General features: G+C 45.7%; 2 protein-coding genes across 3 annotated transcripts in view; one reads left to right on the plus strand and one right to left on the minus strand.

Annotated features, from left to right (window-relative positions):
• The window catches only part of Rad51 (RAD51 recombinase), a 23,914-nt gene extending 17,105 nt beyond the window's left edge, over positions 1 to 6,809 (plus strand). The window contains exons 7-10 of the mRNA XM_005381253.2: positions 3,335 to 3,448; positions 4,064 to 4,193; positions 4,424 to 4,545; positions 5,006 to 6,809. Of these exons, the coding sequence (XP_005381310.1) occupies positions 3,335 to 3,448; positions 4,064 to 4,193; positions 4,424 to 4,545; positions 5,006 to 5,129 (490 nt within the window). The 3' untranslated portion in view covers positions 5,130 to 6,809. The remainder of the gene's footprint in view (positions 1 to 3,334; positions 3,449 to 4,063; positions 4,194 to 4,423; positions 4,546 to 5,005) is intronic.
• A 420-nt stretch (positions 6,810 to 7,229) lies between these two features.
• The window catches only part of Rmdn3 (regulator of microtubule dynamics 3), a 19,116-nt gene continuing 3,810 nt past the window's right edge, over positions 7,230 to 22,535 (minus strand). For both annotated transcript variants that reach the window (XM_005381257.1, XM_005381256.2), the window contains exons 5-13: positions 16,050 to 16,329; positions 15,255 to 15,357; positions 11,576 to 11,636; positions 9,594 to 9,669; positions 9,240 to 9,317; positions 8,933 to 9,031; positions 8,622 to 8,675; positions 8,261 to 8,341; positions 7,230 to 7,952 (exon numbers count right to left, since the gene is read on the minus strand). In XM_005381257.1, the coding sequence (XP_005381314.1) occupies positions 7,899 to 7,952; positions 8,261 to 8,341; positions 8,622 to 8,675; positions 8,933 to 9,031; positions 9,240 to 9,317; positions 9,594 to 9,669; positions 11,576 to 11,636; positions 15,255 to 15,357; positions 16,050 to 16,329 (886 nt within the window). In that variant the 3' untranslated portion in view covers positions 7,230 to 7,898. The remainder of the gene's footprint in view (positions 7,953 to 8,260; positions 8,342 to 8,621; positions 8,676 to 8,932; positions 9,032 to 9,239; positions 9,318 to 9,593; positions 9,670 to 11,575; positions 11,637 to 15,254; positions 15,358 to 16,049; positions 16,330 to 22,535) is intronic.

The following is a 22,535-nucleotide window of genomic DNA, read 5'->3' on the forward strand; positions in this document are numbered from 1 at the left end:
AAAAAAAAAAAAATTAAAAACCTTTATGTATCAAAAAAGTGAGGAGAGGTTAAGGCAGGAGGATTTAAAATGTAAAGCAAGCCTGAGACTTTGAGATTTTGCCTCAAAAACTAAAAATAAGCCAGACATAGTAGTGCACATCTATAATCCCAGTGCTCTAGGAGGCTGAGGTGGGAAGATTGCAAGTTGAAGCCCTCCCTGTGCAATTTGGTGACTTAGTCCCTATCTCAAAGATAAAAAGTAAAAAAAGGCTGGGAATGTCGCTCAGTGTGAAGGCCCTGGGTTCAGTCCCTAGTACCATAAAAATGAAATAATATAAAATTTTTATAAAACGGCTGGGGATGTAGCTCAGTCCCTCTCCTCCAAAGAGAAAGTGAGAAAACCCAAAGAATATAAGAAATTTGCAAATCATGTATCTGCTAATAGTCCAGTATTGAGCACATATAAAGAACTCTTATAGCCCAACAACAAATCCCAACTTAAAAATTAATAGAGAATTTGAATAGATAGTTCTCTAAAGAGAATGTACAAATGGCTCATAAGCCCATTGACCAAATAATCAACATCATTAAGTGAAACCTTAGCAGTTTCACTCAGGGAAATCATATTAAAAGTACAGTGAGCTACCGCTTCACCCCTACCATGATAGGTATAATGAAAAAGACAGTAGCAGATGTTGGGGCATATAGAGACAAACTAGAACCTCACACTTTGCTGGTAAGAGTGTAAAATGGTCCTCTATAAAATAGTTCGCCAGGTTATTAAAAAGTTACACATAGGATTGGGAATGTAGCTCAGTGGTAGCGTGCTTGCCTAGCATGTGCTGTGGATTTGATCCCCTGTACTTTTTTTAAAAAGTAGAAACTTACCATATAACTTAGCAGTTTCATTCTAGGTATGTACCCAAGAAAAATAAAAACATTCCATACAAAGACTTACATGTGGCTGGGGATGTAGCTCAGTGGCATAAGTGCTTGCCTGGCAAGCCTGAGCTAATGCAGTTCCTGGTACAAAAACAAAACAAAACAAAACAAAACAAAGACTTACATGTGAATATTTTAGTATAATCATAATAGCCAGAACCAGGGAACAGCCCATATGTCTTACCAAATGGTGAATGAATGAATAAAAATTGTTTCATCCATACAATGGGCTGTCCTTTAGCAATAAAACCAAGTATTCATATATGTTACTCCATAGATGAGCCTCAGACATGCCAAATGATAGCAGTTAAACATAGAGGACCACACTGTATGATTTTGCTAACTCAGCCTTGGCACTGAGCTGCATCCCTAACCTGCTTTTATTTTGAGGCAGTCTCATTTAAGTTTCCCAGTCTGTATTCCAAATTTGAAATCCTCCTTCCTCAGCCTCAAAGTGTTGAGATTACAGGTGTGTGCCACCGTGCCCAGCTTTCATTAGTCATTTTAATCACATCTGCCTATCACAACCCCCCATCCCACATGTACACACACTACTAGGGACTGAACCTTCATGCATAGTAAACATGCATTCTGTCACTGAGTTACATCCCCAGCACTTACTGAGATAGGGTCTCTTGCCTCATCTTCCAAGCAGGCATGTGCCACCTCACTGGCAAGAAAAATTTCATAACTGAGTTTATCTATTTTGCATTTTAATTGATAATTCTGATACATAACTGGGCCTCTGTAAGCTAATCCTGTTCCTATTCACAACAGAACAGCTTTCACTGATTAATTTTTGCTATGAACCAAAAATTAATATAGCTCAAAGCCACAGCCTCACCTGGGAATGTATTAGAAATGCAAATATTCTGACACCAGCTGAATGGAAAATGAGCAGAGATCCTGGGGATACAATTTGGCTCTAGGTAACCCCAGCGCTTGCAGAAGTTTGAGAACCATGGCCACAGTTGCTAGCTACAGAATCATTAGCAGCTGGTGAAAGTTCTTTTTAGTACCATGAGAGAATGACAGAACCCCTTTGAGGTGAGAGAGCTTTTTTGAACTTACATGTTAAGAGTAACCTGAGATATTTTGCCAAACATACACTCTTTTTTTACCAGACCTCCTGTATCATCTTGGTTCTCTGAGGGTGGGTTATGCCCCAGAATTCGCTTTTTCACAGGTATTGCAAGTTATTCTAATCATTAAGGAAGGTCATAAAATACTGTGAGAAAAGATATTATGTCCAGCTAACATTTTCCAAAGTCTGGAGCCAGAACATAGTGATCCCCCGCATGGTCTTGTGAGAGAAGTTAGGATAATTCTGTTTTCCTGATGAACTGTCCATGTTCTGGTAGCAAAAAATCTTTTTCTGATAGTAAATTACATTATCTCTTTTTTTTTTTTTTCCAGTTTTTTTTCATTAGTACGTGTTTGCAGTTCGTAATTCATGTACAAAACACATCTTAGTTCTTTTTTTGTCTGCTTCCCCTCTCCTCCCTCCTTGTTCCCTCCATCTCTTGGTCCTCTTCCGTTTTTCCTGTTACCTTTTTTTTGGTTTTTTTTTTTCCAGTACCGGGAATCGAACTCACAACCTTGCACTTGCCAGGCAGGCGCTGTGCAGCTGAGCTAAATCCCCAGCCCCCTATTACCTTTTATTTTGGTGTATAGTTATGTTTTGGGTTTCTCATATAATGTATCACTCTTTTCTGAGGCAAAACTAAAAGACTTCTGTAGTACTTAGACCTCTTGAGGTTTGATTTTTTTTTTTTGGTTTTTTTTCCAGTACTGGGAATCATAACTCATGACCTCGCGCTTGCCAGGCAGGTGCTGTGCCGCTGAGCTAAATCCCAGCCCCAACCTCTTGAGTTTTCTGCTATAAATTCTTGATTTTTTTTTTTTTTAAATTTTTTCTTAATTTTTGGCAGTACTCGAAATTGACCTGAGGGTCTTAGCTACTCTCACAGCCCATTTTTTATTTTGAGAAAGGGTCTAAGTTGCTAAGGTGCCCAGGCTGGGACATCAAAGAAGAAATTTATTCTAAAGTTTTGGTTTGGTTTGATTTGGTTGTCTTTTTGAGACAGGGTCTTGCTATGCAGTTCAGGCTGACTTTGAGCTCACTTTGTAGCCCAGGCTGATCTCAAACTCACAACAGTTGTCCTCCTGAGCCTCCAAGTGCTACGAATCCTAAAGTATTGGCAGGTAGATCTACTTTAGAGTAGTTGCTGCTGTCATCTCTCAATGGATAGTTGACCTGAACTTACTAATACAAAGAGAATTATATTCTTGGGCCTTAAAAGCACAGTCAGCATCATTTCTTACCTATCCATCTAGGTAATTTTAAGTGTTAAGAGATGTATTTCTCATCTACTTGAGTTGTGTGTGCAGCCTAGAAATGTTCTTTTTAGGTATGGTCTCTCTGGCAGTGATGTTTTGGACAATGTTGCATATGCTCGTGGGTTCAACACAGACCACCAGACCCAGCTGCTTTATCAAGCTTCTGCCATGATGGTCGAGTCCAGGTATGTACAACAGAAGGCACTAAAGTGCCTTTTCCTGAATAGCTTAGAAACAGTTAAATTTTCATTCCTATTTTGTGTTTTGGGTCAAATCATTAATGAAAAATGAAGCTGCCAGTGTAGTGGTGCACACCTATAATCTCAGCACCCAGGAGGTTGAGGCAGGAGGATTACCATGAGTTCAAGGGCTACATAGTGAGTTCAAGGCCAATCCGAACTACATAGTGAGACCCTGTCTCAAAAAAAAAAAAGAAAAAAAGAAAGATTTACTTAAAAAAAAAAGCCAGGGCCAGAGACATAGCTCAGTGGCACAAGCGCCTGCCTGGCAAGCACAAGGTCCTGAGTTGCCTTCCCAGTACAAAAAAAAAAAAAAAACCTAGGAGTATAGATCAACAGTAGAGCATTTGCTGAGCACACAGAAGGCCTGGGGTTCCATCTCCATCCCCCCAGAGAAAACAACTTTTTAATCATGAGTCAAATGTGAATGATACACAAATATTTTCTAAAACAGCTGTATTCTGTACAAGTGGAACAGTGTGGGATTTTAGGTGGTGAGAGAAAGGAGCAGAATCCGACACAGGCTAGAAACAGGCTTCAGAGAATTATTGTTCCCTACAGGTATGCACTGCTTATTGTAGACAGTGCCACTGCCCTCTACAGAACAGACTACTCAGGCCGAGGCGAGCTCTCAGCTAGGCAGATGCACTTGGCCAGGTTTCTTCGGATGCTTCTGCGACTTGCTGATGAGGTAAGTTGCTGGGAAGGGGTAGAGAGGCTACTTTCAGTGCCCACAAATTCCAGGAGCCTTCCTTGCTGAAAGGTCACATATTAATGCCTAATAGTATCAAGTTACTAATTTAGAAAAGAAAAATACTGCTTTGTTGCCGGGGGGAGGGGGGGTGCGGCTACTGGTAGTGGCCACATAAAGTTTTTGGGAGTGTCTGTGGCCACAAAACTGATGTCCTTTTTCCCCATCAGTTCGGTGTAGCTGTGGTAATCACCAACCAGGTGGTAGCCCAAGTGGATGGGGCAGCCATGTTTGCTGCAGATCCTAAAAAACCTATTGGAGGAAACATCATTGCTCATGCATCAACAACCAGGTAAGGAGGTGGCATCATTGCTGCTGCTTGGAGCAGACCTCATATTAACTACGATGCAGAAATGAAGATAAAACTTTTCCATTTAAGCTCTATAAAGCTGCTGTTGTATAATCAATACTTAGGAACTCTAGCTAAATCTAATTGTCCTGTTCTCATTGATAGACATGTTTGCTTTTAGTTCATAAAGGAGTTAAACACCCTTTCCTGTGGAAGATGAAGATAAATAATTGATGTGCTTCTCGACAGTAAAAAAAAAAATATTTCAAAATGAGCATTCCAGTGAGAGGGATCAGGGCAGAAATGGATTCCTACAGGTTGGAAGTGCATTAAAAACACTAAAATCCCTAAAGTCCTTCTGCAAAATAATGTAAACTGATAAATATTGTGATTTTTAAAAGTCAGCTATCAGAAATAGAATTATTATACTAACTTGACGTTTTGGTCTCTGTCTTTGGATCAGGCTGTACCTGAGGAAGGGAAGGGGGGAAACCAGAATCTGCAAGATCTATGACTCTCCCTGTCTTCCTGAAGCTGAAGCTATGTTTGCCATCAATGCGGATGGAGTGGGAGATGCCAAAGACTGAATCACTGTTTTTTTCCCTGTGGTAAACTTTAAGTGCTGCAGCCTAATGGTGAGGACTGCTCCCTGGAGCTCCTCACAGGCCTCTTCCTGTTATGACTGTAGTACAGGGCTTCTGGGACAACAGCTATTGTATCAGCTTTTCTGATGGTGTAAACAGGAGACAGGTCAGTACTCACAAACTGATCTGTTTGTTCCTTCTGGAGTGTGATAATCTCTGGGATTTCTTTGGTGTTTGGACAAGTATGAAATGCCTTTGACAGTGCCTTGGGCCTAACTGGCTCAGGCCTGCTAGCTGTCTGTTGGAGTCTTGGGTCTCCAGGAGAACTAAAGCTGGGGAGATCTGACTTTTCTTCACTTCTAACGATAAACTAAAATGCCTGAGATCTGTGGCCAAGGGAATAGGAAATAGGTCTCTTCACAGATACTTTTTCTCTACCTGTAAAACTACCCCTTACCATGAGAAGCAAGTTCTAAAGTTGTATGCCTGAACTCTCAGGTGAAAACTTGTTTATAGTTAAGCAGTCTTGCACAAGGCCTAAAGGGCCATCATCCCTTCATCATCTGCTTGCTTGGACTTTTTCTTAATGTAAAACTGAATGTAATTCTGGAATCTGAAGCATTTCAGAGGCTAAGTAAGCAGATTTGATGTGAGGCTGCAAATGTAGTTATTTGTACCAATGTACTTTTTGTAGGAGTTATTCTAGTACAAGCTGAATACTTCAAGATAGGGTTACCTTAGTATCGTTTTATCATTGGGTAGTGGTGATCAGTTTTCTGTTGCTTTGAGATGTAAGAACTCGTCAGGTGTTTGGTAATTTCAGGCTGAGGCAGGACAATTGCTGGAAGTTTGAGGCCAGTGTGAGCTACACAGTGAGTTCAAGCCAGCCTAAACTACATAGCAGTACCCTGTCTCCCCTAACCCCTCCCCAAAAAAGATTTGAAAGCTGAAAAAGAGGACGTACCTTCAGATGATTGAGCTTGTATCCTTTTTGTAACAGAAAGTATTATCTGACTGCTTATCATAGATTTCCTGTGGCCTTTGATATTTTAACATAGGATCTCTGTGTTGCCTAGGCTGATCTTGAACTCCTAGATTCAAGGTATCCTCCTGCCTTAGCTTCCAGATTGTTGGGATTATAGGCACGTGCCACTGCCCCCAGCTATGGCCTTCGATTCTATCCTGTCTTATGTTGAAGTGTGGCACTTTTCCGTATCATCCTACTTCAGAAGTTTGAAATACTTTTCTTCTTCCCTTTCATACTTCGCTACTTGAGATGAATTTTAAACAGCTTTTTAATTTCAGAGGCCCTCTCAGCTAGTATAGGGAAGAGAAGCACTGAAGGTCTGCTGTATATGTTGATCCCCCGTCTGTGAGGAAATAAGACGACACAAATCAATTTACTGCAGCTTTGTTGTAAAAGCAGCTCCGTTCCCTGGCTTCAGGGGAACTGGCTAGGTATGGTGGTGCACACCTTAGTCCCAGCCACTCTCAGAGGCTGAGGCATCTTCACTAGTAGGGATTTCTAATCTAGATCTTACCCAAAGTGTTCAGCAACCATCCAGAAACTTTACCTAGGTTTTGGGCAACAAAAATTATTTTACTCTAAAAACTGAATGTATCTCAGGTATTTTTGTTTGCATAAACTTGGGTTGCTATAATAAAGCCACATGACATTCTGGAGTGAAAGACTGGTTCTTATGTAAGGGCACCTCAAACTTACAGTCCTGTAAGATATTTAAGTGACTGTGACCTAGATACTTGCCTTAATCTTTCTAAGGTGGACTTAGGCTTTGTGCTGTTAGTGCTAAAAATGAACCAAGAGGGACAGGGGGACTTCAGTTGCAACAGGTCTTATTCTAACATGAAGTATTTGGAGCAACTGTTTTTCTATAACCTTCAATTTCCTCTATAGGAGGAAACAATCACAGAGCTGTTAAATAAAGAGTTGATAACTAAAACAGAGAAAGGCCAGGCGTGGTGGCGCATAATCCCAGCATTTGGGAGGCTGAGGTAGGAGGATCATCGCAAGTTCAAGACCAGCCTGAACTGCGTAGCGACACCCTGCCTCAAAAAGACAAAAAAAAGAGAAAAAAGATAACATTGTTCTTAATTAAATTCATTTTATTTCAGTCGTGTACCAAAATATATTCCAGGCAACTCTTCAGACCATTGTTTCACATTATCATAAACTCTACGCCACTGCTGTCATTCCAAAAGCTGCCAGAATACTGGGAGTCAACTGGTCCAGCCCCTCGCTCAGCCCAGGAGTACAGGTAGAATCCAAATGACAGGAGATAAATGGGCTTCTCTGACCCGCTCCTGTGTCCTGATAGGTAGGGTGTGCTCTTAGGGCTAGATATAGGTCAGATATTCAATCAGTGAAAAAGATTAGAATGACAGGTTCTGTGGCTCTTTGAATTTCAACCCACCTCACCAGCCGCTGGAGGGCAGTGCCATGCGTGACCTTATCCTCCCAGCAGCCTTCAAGACTTCACCTATCCTTAATCCCAAAGCAACTGCCAGACTAAGCCTTGGTTTTCCAATAATTTCCTGAAGAGGAAGAACAATGGAAGCCTCAGCTACAAGTACTTCCCCAAATTGAGATTAGGTAACAGATTAGAATAAATTAAGAGAGATAATACACAAGATGTTGAGGAATGGTAGTGGGTAGTCAGGGCAACTCTAAGCCCTTGCCCGTGTTGCTCGGTTTCCTGATCAAAGCAGGGTCTAAATGGTCTCCCTCAAGACTCGAAGGCCATTGAAATGTGATTATTCCCCTAAAACTACTTGCAATTCTTCCAAGTCTTTCTGGAATGATGAATCCTAGGAAGAAAAAGAAAAAAATCTAGTACTTAAGCTTAACTTTTTCCAAACCACTCATCCCCTTTGCTTCCCTCGTTGAGGTCTGCTATCTGTAGTTTTTCTCTTACTTTCCCAGATAGTCAGGGGAAAGAGCTCTTAGGAACTCTGTGACCTCCCTTGGGTGAAACATATATAAAGAGATCCTATGTGAAGGGTTAAGCTTCTTCCCAGGGAAATAAGACCTCAGAAGAAAATGTGCTTTGTTGAAAAGGTCACATGATGACTCAGTGGTACAGCCCAGTATTTTAAAAACTTTTAAACAGAATTACCTCTTTAGTGACATCTGGCAGCTCCAGGGCCAATTTCATCCACCTTCTAGCTTCAGAGTTTTTTCCAAGTTCTCTATAGCACTGACAAGAGATAGCAATGAAAATCTGGGAGAAATAACACCAGGAGACAATAGGGCGGGAATGTGTATGCTTCTGAGAGTTGCCAGAAGGCGAGGGGTGGATGCAGCAGCGGTGCTGCACTTGATCCCCACCACCATCAACAAGAACAAAAGAATAGTTCCCAGTATTTCTGCCTGCTCAGCATGTACATGGCATTGGGTTCAATTCCCAAGACACATGCGCACACACACGAAGTTCCCATAAACACTATCAGCATCTGTGCTGAGATTGGTGAGTTTACCTTGGAAATGTACACCCTTCCTGCTTTGGAAAACCCTGGCTGTAGTTCTTCAGCCTGGAGAAGGGAGGAAGGCATCTCGTTAAGAGGCTCCCAAATTCAGGTCATGCTGATGTTTATGAGTGATTTCCAGTCCCAACCAGGAGATGGATTCAGTGGGTCCAGAAATCTCTTATCTGTGTAAATTCTCCCAGTGGTTGATTTTCCTCACAGAACAAACAAAATTGCCCCATATCAGCATCCCCGCCCATTAGGGGTTCCAGTAATAAACAAGGTTACCTGAGCACCTGCTCTTCCCTTCCCTTTCCTGATACCTTTAGGAAGCTCTGGAGCGCATCCTGCACAGTAGCACTGAGAGGGTTTTCAAACAAAGCTGCAGCCGTTTTTTTTTCTAGCCAGCCCAGGTGAGAGACCTGCCACCAAAAGATCGGGATGTGAAAAGGTTTAAGAAATACCTTGCAGAATATTGAGTATTCTATGGTGCAAACAGGATCAGCCGCTACTAAGACAGATATTTGGAGGAAATGGGACCTGAGCCAGACCAGGCTCAGGAAGCTGAGGACCCTGGTCAGTGCTACAGGACACTTGGGACCATTCTGTCAGGCCTGAAACACAGCTCACCTGGTAGCACCACCTGCCAAGAAGAAAGTGAGCCATAGGGTTTTCTGGCTGGAGAGCAATGGCTTTGTCTACGTGTTCCTGAGGGGAAAACATAAACCAAATCAGACCAGAGTTGCTCAGGGAAGAGCATCAAGGCGCAGAGGCTGTGGCTATGCTCTTCTAAGGGAACCGGTGCATGTCTGTGATCTCAGCCCTCAGGAGGCTGAAGCAGGAGGATCTGTGAGTTCGAGGCCAGCCTGAACTACATAGCCAGCAAAAAACCAAAAAAAAAAAAAAAAAAAGATTGAGCTAAGGGAACCAGGGAAAGCAGATCTGGACTAACCTCGCGCAAGGAAAGGAGAAGCTGGTTCTCACCTTGAAGCTAAAGCCACTCTGGATGCGCTTCTGGATGCCCTCACACTCAGCCACTTGACCACAAAGCACTGCATACCTAAAGGGGAAGCAGCAGCAAGCTCAGGGACAAGAACCAGGTACTATGACTGAGAAGCAGATGCCCCACCCACGATCCAGTTGCAGTGCCCACTTCCCTTCCATCCTCAACCAGGGCTGAAAATGTTTTCATCTGGATATAAGTCCTCACGGATTTGCAGGCCCAGTTAGCAGTTAGCGAACACAATGTAGGCTTCAAATTCTCCAAAGTACTCTAAGTATACAAACCTGCTCCCCTGCATACAGTAAAACTCCCCATTACATTTAAGAATATTTAAGGTTTCAATCAATCTCTAAATTTCACTTTCTCGATAAGAGCGCAGCCACATGTGTCACAAAAACTTGGAAACCTGGGCTGGCGGGAAGCTCAATAGTGGTGTGACTCCCTGGCGTGAGTGAAGCCTTGGCCCAGCACCCAGTTTGGGGGTGCGGGGTTTAAAAAGCAAGTACTCTAATAATTAGTATCAAACTGAAAGTGACCTGAGCACATGTTCAGTCTTACGAGCAGACACTAAAAGAGGCTCGTCTTAGCTGTGACAGTACATGGCTTCATCACGGACTTGGGAACCAACAGAAGGGAAAGAAGGAACTATTTTAGCCCTTTCCTCCAGATGTCCAGGGGACCCAGTGAGCCAGCTTCCTGTATTCTTATCTTCCATAAAGTCTTACAGGGGGAGGGGGGTGCTGGGGATTTAGCTCAGCGGCACAGCACCTGCCTGGCAAGCACAAGGTCGTGAGTTCGATTCTGGGTACCGGAAAAAAATACAAACAAAAAAAGTCTTACGGGGGGCCAGGGATGTAGCTCAATGGTAGAGCGCTACGATGTTCAAGTTTAAAACCTTGGGTTAAAATACCAGCAACTACCAAAAAAAAACCAAAACCACACCAAGAGCCTTACTGCCTCATCCCTTCAGTGTTGTTCCTAGAAAAAGCTGACATTAGTAAGTGTCTAACCAGGCAAAACCTATGTTGCTTGTTTATGGATTTGCTAAGTAGCTGGGGGTAGTCCTATCAGGCACTTCTAGAGGCTCATTTCCATGTTTAGTCCAGACACTCTTCAGGGAGACCTAAGAAAGTATGGACCAGAGTTCATCCTTGGGATCCCAGGGAGGCAGTGACACCCTAGAAAGTTCCCTGGCCTCTGAGAAGATATCTTACAGCAACAAATGGAAAAACACAGCCTCTCACTTACTTGGCTCAGTCTGAGGGCAGAACAAGAAAGGAACATTTTCACTAAAACTGGCCCTAGGACATGGATTAGCCCTGGGCCATGCAACTTGGCAGAACTCTATATTGCAGTATCGTGGTTTTGATTTTTTTTTTTTTTTTTTTGGTAGTGCTGGGGGTGGAAACGAGGGCCTCACAAGGCAAGAGCTCTACCACTGAGGTACAGCTACAGCCAAGTAAGCTAATAAATTAACCACTGATCTTCCTGGTAGTGAGCTCACATCCAGTGTTTTTCATGCAAACCAAGCAAAGAAGCCAAAGCTTACCACCAGCCAGGGATAGCAGCTTAGGGAAAGAAAAGCTTGTGCAGGGCAGGGGAGCTGTGAGTTGTCCCAGCATCGAGGAGCCAAGAACCCACAAGTTTTACGGCAAAATGAATTTATTATTATTTTGCAGCAGGGTTTCACTATGTAGCCCAAGCTGGCTTCAAACTCCCAAGTGCTGGGATTATGATTCTGACAAAAAATACTCATTTCTCCCAGCAGAAAAAAAAAGCTTGTGCTCCACACCCCTCTGCAAAATATCCAAAATTTTTGTTGACCAGGGAAGGGTAAGGCATAGAAACTAGAGCTCCCCCTTCTGGTTCCTCTGGCAAATGCCTCTGACCAAGGCAGAGAAGAAAGGCTTCAGCTTGGCCCTTCCTGGCTCCTCCCAGACAGAGCCCTGTGCAGTGTTATTACCACTGGTGACATTCGGCACTCTCATCCCCCTTCTCCAGAGCAGCCTCCGCTTCCTCTTTTCCTGAAAGACAAAGGTAAATGTGGCATTAACATGCACTTCCACGCACGCTTCCACAGAAAGTTTTCCCCAAAAATGGTCACTTTGGCTCTCAGCATTCCGTACCCAACTTGGACTTGTTTAGAAATAGTTTGTGAATCTGCACGGGATGAAAAGTGGCATACAACTTCTCAGGGATTCCTCCTGCCTCCCTTAGGCCACCCATCTCTCGTCTCAGCAGTCTAAACTCCCTTCGCTACACTGCCGGCGTTGGGACTGAAATATGAACTGGCATTACAAAAGTTACAGGTACCAGCAGTAACCAAACTGTATGAATCACTCCAAAGTTACATAAAACTTTAGCTATATGTAGCTGTATGCATTTTATTGTGGAAAGGAGTTAAAGCTTTGATACAATTCTCAAAAAGACCCGTGAATGTTTATTGCAGCTCTAAGCCAAAACAAGCATAAACTCCCATGCCCACTCCCCAGGCCATGTTGGGAATCAAACCCACAGTCTGACATACGCTAGGCAACCACTCTACAACTGAGCTGCACCCCCAGCTCTCACCAGCACCCTCTGACAAGAGCAAGATGGACCAAGGTCCGGAGGTGGCTTTGGCTCAGTCTTACCAACTTTTCTAGGCACTAAAACTTACAAGGAGGGCCGGGGATATAGCTCAGCAGCACAGTGCCTGCCTGGCAAGTGCAAGGTCCTGAGTTCAATTCCCGGTACAAAAAACAAAACAAAACAAAACAAAAAAACAAGGAAACGTGAACACTTGAAAGCTCCTGACAGAGGGGTCCCTTAGAGCAGTGGTGGTGAACCTTTAGCATCTTTTATCTTAAAAGAAAAATGCTTGTGCCAATGTATTTGTTTTTTGTAAACTAAAACCTCTATTCAGGTTTAACTCCAGTGTTAGCACTGAATAAATCTAAGTGAATCAAGTAAGTAAGTGGGGTTTTTTTTGTGTGTGTATGTGGAACAGGGAACAAAACTCATGACCTCACACTTGGCAGGTAGGTGCTACGCCGCTGAGCTATATATCCCCGGCCCAGTAAGTGGGTTTCGGGTTGCAGTTGGGCGATCAGTCTCTAAACAGTTCGCCATCACTGTGCTGGAGTATCAAGGTGGCTTCAGCCTCTACACCTCCAGACCTTCCATCATGTCTGCACAGAAGAAAACATGATGGTTAAAACGGGGGGCTTAGAAAGGAATGTAGAGAAAATAGAACAAGTGTAATATGTTGAGGGTGTAATATGTAGGCTACCTAATAAGGGATGCTGCCTTTAAATGTATTTCTCTGTGTCCACTTCACACTTTTTTTGTGGTGGTAGTGGTGGTGTACTGGGGATTGACTGAAGCCAGGCCCTCTCACTGACCCACATCCTGTGCCGTTTTAGAATTTTGTTTTCAAACTTTCAGACAGGGTCTCATCAACTAACTAAACTGCCCAGGCTGGACTCAGACCTGCAATCCTCCCACCTCAGCCTACCAGTATTGGAATTATAAGATGTGTGACCATGCCCAGCTTTGTTTTCAGTTTTTGAGACAGGGTTTTAGCCTTATGGCCCAGGCTGAGCTTGAAGTCTTGTTCTTCATGCCTTAGCCTCTCAGGTACAATGGCAGTGTTTCAGTTCATGAACTTAATTTGTTCTATGGCTTTGGAAAAGACAGCCATGTTTTGTTGTGTGGGAAAGATGACTGTGGTAATGTTTGTCACTCGGTGCAGTTTGCAAACAAAAACAAGATTTAGCCAAATGCTTCTATTTGTGAACCAAATTGTTTGCAAACAAAAGTGTTCTTGAAGCACGGTACTACCTTGCAGGGATCACAGGCATAAATTATCACACTAGATATAAGTAGTTTCTCACTAGAAATATACTAACAAGAATTAGACATCCAGTTCCTGCCAGGATAGACAGACTGGTGTGGATCAGAAATTACCTGAGATACACAGAATGCTTGCCTCCTAGTGGTCCAGCTTCTAGAGGTAGAATGAAATGAACTTATAACCCAGTAAAGATTTTGTTTGTTTTTGCAGTCCTGGGGATTGATCCAGGAGGCAATAAACTACCTCTAAAGGACTACCCTTTCTTCTTTAAAACAACCCTTGGTATTTTGTTCTTTTTGAGACAAGCTGGGCATGGTGGCACACACCTATAATCCTAGCACTTGGGAGGCTGACGCAGGAGGATCCTTGCAAGTTCAAGACCAGTCTGGGCTACAAAGTGAACTAAAAGCCATCCTGAACTGCATAGCGAGACCCTGTCTCAAAAAGACAAAAAGAAAAAAGGAAAAATAACTACTGATAATTATTTGATTTGTCTGTTCTGTGTGTGTTGGCTTTAATAAAAAGGCAACTCTTAGATACCAAAGTCGTCTTATGCTCAGGTCTGCCAAATTCAAAGTCGTCTTATGCTCAGGTCTGAGGCAGGAAGATCGATGACGGAAATCATAGCACTTGAGGGTTTGGGTTTGGTTTGGTTTGGTTCTTTTGAGACAGGGTCTCTCTGTATAATTGAGGCTGGTCTTGAATTCACTATGTACCCCAAGCTGGCCTTGAACTCACAATTCTCAGCCTCCCCAGTGCTGGGAGGCATACTCCACTACCAAAACCAGCTCCATAACCCCAGAGGTATCAACAAATGACTTGAAAGAAGTGGTCAGTAAATTGATTCCAGGCAGCACTGGAAAAGGTAGAGAAAAAGCCTTGACAATCTGCCTTCTTTATAGTATCTTTTTTAGAAATATAAAAATGCTAGAGAAGCAGAAATCTGAACTGGAAAAGGTTTTAGTTCTGGAAAAACTACAGGGGGTGAAATAGATAACAGTGAACTAAGCTGACTACCAGCCCAAGACTTTGCGGGGGCAATAGTAATTAAGCACCACGTGTTAAAGCTTCCAAGGATTCTTTGAGGGGCTGTATCAATAAGCATTCAACTCATTATCTTTCTCCATCAACAGAATTCTGTAAATGTTAAAGACATTAAATTTGAGGTGTTGTCAGATTCATATTATCAGAGACTCAGTAATATTTGTAAAGCTGAGAAAGGAGACAGATCCACTTGAGATAGTTATGTTTAGATAATCAACTGTACCATACAACTGCAAGTCCACTGGCAGCCCCTGACACAAGGTTGTGGCTGGGCAGGACACATCAGTCTCACAAGGTCCCAGGATTGTCGACACGGCGAAGCCCTAAGCCTGGTACAGGTCAGATGCAGTCTTGCCCCGAGCACAGACTTGCTCGGTGGTTACCGAGGACTTCTATGCTAGCAGTGGTCTACACAGCTTCTCCCAGGTGCTGCCCACGTGTGTCCCACTGACTGTTCTGAGTGCCTGCCCCATGGGCTCCGTAACTAAAAAACCTTGTTAGGAGGCTTCATAGGTGGGGAGTGAGAACAAAGAGTCATGTTAATATAATTCAGTTACTCCTTAAATAATCATGTGTACCTGGGTCACTCAGTCACCAGGATGTGAAGATAAGCAGACCGAGCCGTATCCAGAGGTGGAAACAAGGGTCCTTGGGAGCCAGACTTTATTGATGAACCTGGCTGTGGTTCCCTGGGCCCCAAGCGCACGGGACAGCCGCAGCTCTGCAGTCGGTCCCCTTCCCACCGGGAGGGGGCAGTACTTACCGTTGAGTGCATAGGACTTCTTCTCGCTGGTCTCCTCTGTGAGCTCGAACATGTCACTGTAGGCCCGCGCCAGGCGCCAGAGAAAGTCCTGCCGACTTCCATACTGCAGACCCAACAGAAAGGAATGAGGCGCTTCTTCCTAAGCCATGGAGGCCTGGAGCCCTGGCCTCCACCCCGCACCGCACAGGTCTGCGCTCCCAGCCCGGTGTCATCACTGTCCTGAAGCCAGCTGTTAGCTTTCCCACCTTGCAACTCCGTACACTCAGTTAACTGGCAGCACAGTCCCCACATGGTGAGAGGATTCTGGCCTAAAACTGCCAGGAGGGAAGGTCAGTTAATTCCAAGAAGATAAACTAAGGCACCACCCTGCTGGCACACGGCGGGGGAGGAATTGCCCAAGAAAAGAATTCCAATGGGAGGATGGGCGTGGTTGGGATTCACACCTAGCACAAATTCTGTCAGCCTAAAAGGAATTGTGCCCGAGTGGCTATGCAAGTGTCACTGTGATAGAAAGTTCAAGCAGGGGCAGGTTGTGCCGCCAGGAAAACAAGAAGGGCAGGCACCTCTCCCCACTGCCCTGACAGCGGTGGAGGAGTGCGCCCTCCTGCCCGGGGAAACCCAGGGCCGCCGGGGCGCTGTCCCAGGTGCATGCTGGGCTCCACAGAAGGGGATGCGGCCCAGGCAGCACACACAGAGCCAGCCGCGCGGCCCCGCTGTCCTTCCCCGTTGCCTCCCGCGTAACACGTGGGCCTGCCTTCATCTCTGGTCAGACGAGGGAGGGAAGCGGAGCCTCACCGCCAGCTTGTTGTTGAGCAGCAACTGGAAGCCCTCCCGCTTGCTCTGCTCTCTGCCCTGGTGTAGCTCATCAGCCTGGCGCAGGAGGGGCAGCTCGCCCTCGTCCGCGTCCGCGTCCTCCGAGGCACCAGACGCTGGGTCCGAAGCTGCCTCCACCTCCAGGTCGAGAGAGTCCTTTCTCCCCATCTTCACAGTCTCACAGCTCACGTCATCCTCCCCATCCTCGCTGTCCTTTTCAGAGTCCCGCTCATAGTCCGACTCGGCATTGGCTGTGGTGTAACTGGCAGAGAAGCGGACGTGACGGTCAAGGGAGGAGGTTGTTCAGCTCCAAGCCTCTAGGACCAACCCTCCAGCCTCAGAGCAGGGCACTGTTGTCCAGAGCCTCAATAAGCATTCCCCCGGCCTACGGGTAGGAAGTAGAGAAAGCTTCCTATGGGAACTATGGTCTGCGAAAACGGCCAGGGAGGGGAAGACAACCCACACAGCTGCGGGCTCTGTGCTGTCAGGGTCAGTGTGAAAACCTCTTTCTTAACTACCACTAAATCTGCCAGAAAGCAAAAGGAAAAAGCCTAGAAAGGTATTTACAAAATGTTGCCAATATGTAGGTGTGGTAGCACATGTCTGTAATCGCAACACATGACTGCTTCAGAGAGATTGCCAAGAGTCTGAGGTCTGCCTGAACTACACAGTGAAACCCTGTCTCAAAAAACAAACAAGGGCAACCCATTCAGGACCCCTCCTGTCTCTCAAGGTCTATTCTTATTCCCCATTCTTTTCCCTGTAAATTTTCCTACTGTTTAAAAAAGAAAAAGATTGCTTCAGTGAGCATATATTCTTTTTATACATAGGAAATGTTTAGGATGAGAATTGAGCCGAAAAAATGTTTAGGATAGGACCGCAACTGGTAGATGTGCTTGAGACCCTGAGTTCCATCCTAACACCAAAAAAATAACCTTGAAAGATACAGGTGGAACTGACCTAAGTTACACTGGTCATCAGGCCAAGGGTCTGTTAATCATCTTTGCTTTGTCAGCCAAAAGCACATGCTAAACCACCACAGCTGGGTGCCAGCCACTGTGACCACAGCCTGCCCGCCACACATACCCACTCTCAAACCTTTTTTTGTGTTTTGTTTTGTTGGTTTCTTTTCTTTGAGATAGGGTTTCACTATGCAGTTCAGGCATTTGAACTTATTTTGTAGCCCAGGCTGGCCTCAAACTCACAGTGATCCTCAGCCTCGCAAGTGCTGGGATTACAGGCATGCGCCACCACGCCCGGCCTTTCTCACACTTCCACCTCAAACCAAGTCGACAGCCAAAGCTCAGCCACAACCAGAGAAGCCCATGGGAATGCGGAGGGAATGGGAGAGGCAGGGAACGCCGCACTGGGAAGCCAGAGAGGAAGAGGACAGAAACAGCGCCCAGGGAAGGCACATCGGGGCTGCCGCAGGCCAGGAAGAACCCAACCATGAAGTGCCCACTGAAGAAGGAGCCAACTTTCTCTTGGACCTCAGGCTCCGCCAGCAGCTGATGGGGTGTTTTCCTTAAGTGCTAGTTAAATTCAACAAGAACTCAGCAGAGGAGAAGGCAGGCCTTCCAGGGACCAGAAGCAGACACCAGAGAGCTCCCCAGACTGAAGGACAAGTACCAGAAAGACCACAGCGTCTTTCGGCAGCAAACTTTTTCCTGGGGTAAAAGAGGCACTGTGTAAAACAGCTGAAGGAGAGATGAGAGAGACAAAGTCAACACAAAGACAGCCTACAGTCAGCATGGACACTGTAATCAAAAGTTCTCAGCCAGGGGGGCTGGGGATTTAGCTCAGCGGCAAAAGCGCCTGCCTGGCAAGCGCAACGTCGTGAGTTCGGTTCCCGGTACCGGAGAAAAACCAAAAAAAAAAAAAAAAGTTCTCAGCCAGCTGCAATGGCACCTTCCGTAATCCCTGGCACTGGGAAGGCTCAGACAGGATAATCGCTGCTAGTTCAAGGCCACCCAGGCAATTTGAGCAACATTCTACGGAAAAGGGCTTCTTCCATATCTAGCAGACCAGAGAGAACAGGCGGGCAGGTTCCAGAAGGTACCAGTGAGCAACAGACCTGGTGCCCCGGTCTAAGCACGCTGGCTGACTTCTTTACAGAGCTATTTCCAATGTCTCTAAAAAAAGGGGTCCAAGCCAGGCATGGTGGCACACGCCTGTAATCCCAACACTTGGGAGGCTGAGGCAGGAAGATCGTTGCAAATTCAAGACCAGCCTGGGCTACAAAGTGAGCTCAAGGCCAGCCTGAGCTTCATAGTGAGACCCTGCCTCAAAACGACAAAGAAAAGGGGAAAGGGGCCAGGAATACTGGGTACAAGACTTTACATGTTACTTCAAAGTCATACTAACCTCACCGTGCTTCGACAGGGATTATCCTAGTATCTTTCGCTCCTAGCAATTTGCAGTAAAAATTTGGGAAATTTAAGGAAGAAGGAAAAATGACATCAGATTTCACAACCAACCTGGGTTGGGATGGCTGAGACCACACAGAAGCAGCCCAAAGGCTTGGGCAGCAACCTGGCGTGAATGAGAAGACCCACCCAGAGCCTGTTTTGTCTGGCCAGGCCCAGAGGTAAAGCGGCCAGGGTTCATCTGCAGCCGAGAGCAGCAGCCTCCCCTTCTTCCCGTGCTAGAGATGCAGGACCACACTCCTAGCTGGACTGAGCGCTGCCCTGCAGTCGGGAGTCTCTGGGTCCCTCGAGCACCCAGGCAGGAGCGCCACGTTCACCCTACAAGAGCCGAGCCAGGAGCTCAGAAGCCAAGGAGAAGCAGAGGTCAGGGGAGTTTTGCCACCCCACAGTCAGAGCCAGGAGCGCCCTCTGAGGCAGCGTGGCTTCAGCAAGGCCGGCACCAGGAGGAGGGCTCTGCACCTCTCCAACCCAGAACCCTGCTGCTGGGCGTCAGCCCCTGTGTTTCTGGCACCCGAGATTTATCCCATACTGCATTTATGCCTTTCCCTCACTTGCACCTGCTGCATTAGCCCAGCCCCTGTGGAAATCCACCAAAAGAGGGGTAACTGGGGGGCGGTACTTAGGCTTGAACCCAGGACCTCCACACTGAGATACATCCCAGTCTTGTTTTATTCTCCTTTGAGATAGGGTCTCAATAAATCACTATTGAATTTGTGATTCTCCTGCCTCATCCTCCCATAGTGCTGAGATTATAGCCATGGGCCACCAAGTTTGGCATGAGGGAGCTCTTTTGTTTAACATACTCGGAGGCTCTGGAGACCTTCATGGACAAACAGGAACCTTTGAAGAGATCCTTTAGGGCTGGGATTGTGATTCAGTGGTAGAGCACTCACTTAACATGCTTGAAGCCCTATGTCTAATCCCTACCCTGCAAATGAAGAAATGCAACATCCCTTGGACGTAAGCACTCAAGGACATACTATTCCCACAGCGGGCAAGAGACAAAGCTAAACTTCTCTAGCCCACAAGTGAGAAATCAAGCACTCATGCTAGGTGTGGTGGTGTGCGCCTATAATCTCAGCACTTGGGAGGCTGAGGCAGGAGGGTCACTATGAGGTTGAGACCCTATCTGAAAGAGAATGAGACAAAGAAAAGAAAGGGAGGGAGGCCAGGCATGGTGGCGCATGCCTGTAATCCCAGCACTCGGGAGGCTGAGGCAGAAGGATCACTGTGAATTTGAGACCAGCCTGGGCTACAAAGTGAGCTCAAGGCCAGCCTGAACTGCATAGCGAGACCTTGTCTCAAAAAAAAAAAAAAAAAAAAAAAAAAGGAGGGAGGAAAGGAAAGGAAAGGAAAAAGAAGACCAAGAAGAGAAAAAAGAAAGGAAATCAAGGACTCCATTCCACACATCCCCTCCTGGCAAGTAAGTTTCAACTTCTAAACTCCATTTGAGGGGCTGAGCCCAGGGCATTCAGCGAGGAGTAGGCAGGCACCTTGCCCCTGCCAGTGAGTCTCCTGGTAGCACAAAGTTACTAATTTAGAAAGCAAATAGAACTTTCAGCAGAATAGCACAGCCTGTTGAATCTCATCACTTCACCCCTCAAACTCCTCCTTGCGCCCCATGTGCACAAAGCCATTTCCGAGTCTGTGGACTCCTTCCAGAGTGTGCCCGTGACCTAAATGGCACCTAAAAGGCCGCTGCCCCAGAGAGCAGCTGGCTCAGCCAGGCTTGCATCACCACCAGCTCTCACGTGCTGCAGGAGCAATCACAGGGCCGACCCGCTGAACTCTAATTAAGAAAGCCTCCTGGCCCCGTGCCCCATCGCTGGTGGCTGGCAGCCCTGCCCTGTTCCTGTGGGTGCTCCAAGCAGTGAAATACCCACAAGTTTCCCCAGTCAACCATTTTGGCTCCCAATGGCCCACAAAATTTGTACAACTTCTTTAAATCAAGGACCTAGAAATGCACATCTCAACGTAACAACCACTGGTGAATTCCTACCATCTTGTCTAGTGAAACTATCATTTCTAATGTTTTTTTTTCTTTTTTTTTTTATTCTCTTTAATAGTTTGATAAATCTTGCATTCTTACATCTGGTAATGTGAGCAACTTTGTTGAAAATAATAGGTAACAAAACAACCACTGTTAATTCTTATCATTTTGTTTCAAAACTCTGTATCGTTTTTATTCTTTTTGCTTTGTTTTATGTCTATGTTGTTATTTTGTTATTTTTTTTTATTCTTAAAATAAAAAACTAGCGGGGCGTGGTGGCGCACGCCTGTAATCCAAGCACTCCAGAGGCTGAGGCAGGAGGATCGCCGCAAGTCTGAGACCAGCCTGGGCTACAAAGTTCAAGGCCAGCCTGAACTGCATAGAGAGACCTTGTCGCAAAAAAGACCAAAAAAAAAAAAACCTAAAAAAAGAAAAAAAAATGCACATCTCATCATCGGCAGAACTGTGACCTCTTGTTCTTTCCTCTTACAAAGTTCAAACCAATCCCTCACCCCAGGACCTGCTTCCTTGGGTTGGCACAAACGTGTTTGTCAGGTCTCACGGCCCACTACCAGCTACTTCATCCTAGCTAGGTGTGGTGCCAGGTGCCTGTAACCTCAGCCCTCAGGAGGCTGAGGCAATGAGTTCATGAGTTTAAGGCCAGCCCGGGCTAATAGTGAGATCCTGTCTCAAAAACCAAAGCAAAACACCTACTTCATCCCTTCTTTGCTACTAAGATATGTCAAATATTAATTTCACTTTTGTACCCTTTTCTAACAGCTTATTTTTTACCCCTTCCGCTAACAAAGCCTATGGAAGCATCTCTTGGCCTGGAGCGATTAGCTGAATTGCACAGAAATGGGCTACTTCTGCCAGCCCTCAAGAATACAGATGATAAGATCGGACAACCCAGGGAACAGTCGTCCCAAAGGAAGGACTGGGGCTCTGCATTAAGGCCTCATTTTACTGGCTGGGAGTGGAACTCTGCAGCAGACCTGCACTTAGCGAAGGCCCTAGGTTCAGTCCCAGCACCAAAACATAAAAGGCTTCACTTGCTTCAAGAAGAACCTGGGCAGTAATCAAGTCCAGTATTAGTGATAATGGTATTAACCAGGAAAACACGAGTTCTTTACTTTTAATTTCCTTACAAAAGCAAATGGGAAGAGGCAGGGAAAATACAGCACAAACGATTAAGGCTGAAGTTGCTCAAGGGCAACGTACAGAATGCGCTGTGCCACTCAGGCCAAAGGCCTTGCCTGGACAGAGGTGTGGCAACTTCGTCAATGGCAGAGCTGCAAAGGTTACAGGCTGAGCTTTTTTTTTTGCCTTTTGAGACTGGGTTTCACTATGCAGTTTGGGCTGGCCTCGAACTCACAACAATCCCCCTGCCTCAGCCTCCTGAGTGCTGGGATTACAGGCATGCACCACCACTCCCAGCAGGCCCAGCCTTCCCAGGAAAGCCCTGGTTGCCCAGTCAACCAAGCCATTCTTCAGACCACAGACACACACACACACCCCCGCCGCAAGGCCCTGGGGTCAGCGTCAGGCTAAATCCACCTTACAACCCTTGGCTGGGCATCAACTTCATCCGAGGACTGTTAAGAGGATTACATGAGGAAATACCTGTAAAGTGCTTAGCCTAATGTCTGTCAGAGGAAGTAAAGCATAAATGAGAGCTGGTGCTATAAGATGTTTCAGCTAGCAAGGGCCAGTGTGCAAAGACCACCCTGCACAGCCGGGTTTAACTTCTAGTTTTCATGTGCATGTTGATAGCTAAGTTAGTCACTGACCTGGCATGAGCTTGGCTGTTGTCTAAACTCATCTCCTTGAGGAGGAGGAATGGTCAGAAGGCACCAAGGAAAAATCAGACTCAGCCTCATGCAGGCCACCTGGATAACTGGACAGAGCTGCAGATAACAGCATCAGACTGTCCCTGGGACCAGAGGTTCAAAATAGTGCCAGTGGTTTAAGATGAAAAGACCCTAGCCGGGCCTGGTGGCACACACCTGTAATCCCAGCACTTGGGAGGCTGAGGCAGGAGGATTGTTGCAA

The sequence above is a fragment of the Chinchilla lanigera genome, unplaced genomic scaffold, assembly GCF_000276665.1.
Source record: "Chinchilla lanigera isolate Chin_1 unplaced genomic scaffold, ChiLan1.0 scaffold00015, whole genome shotgun sequence".
NCBI lineage: Eukaryota > Metazoa > Chordata > Mammalia > Rodentia > Chinchillidae > Chinchilla > Chinchilla lanigera.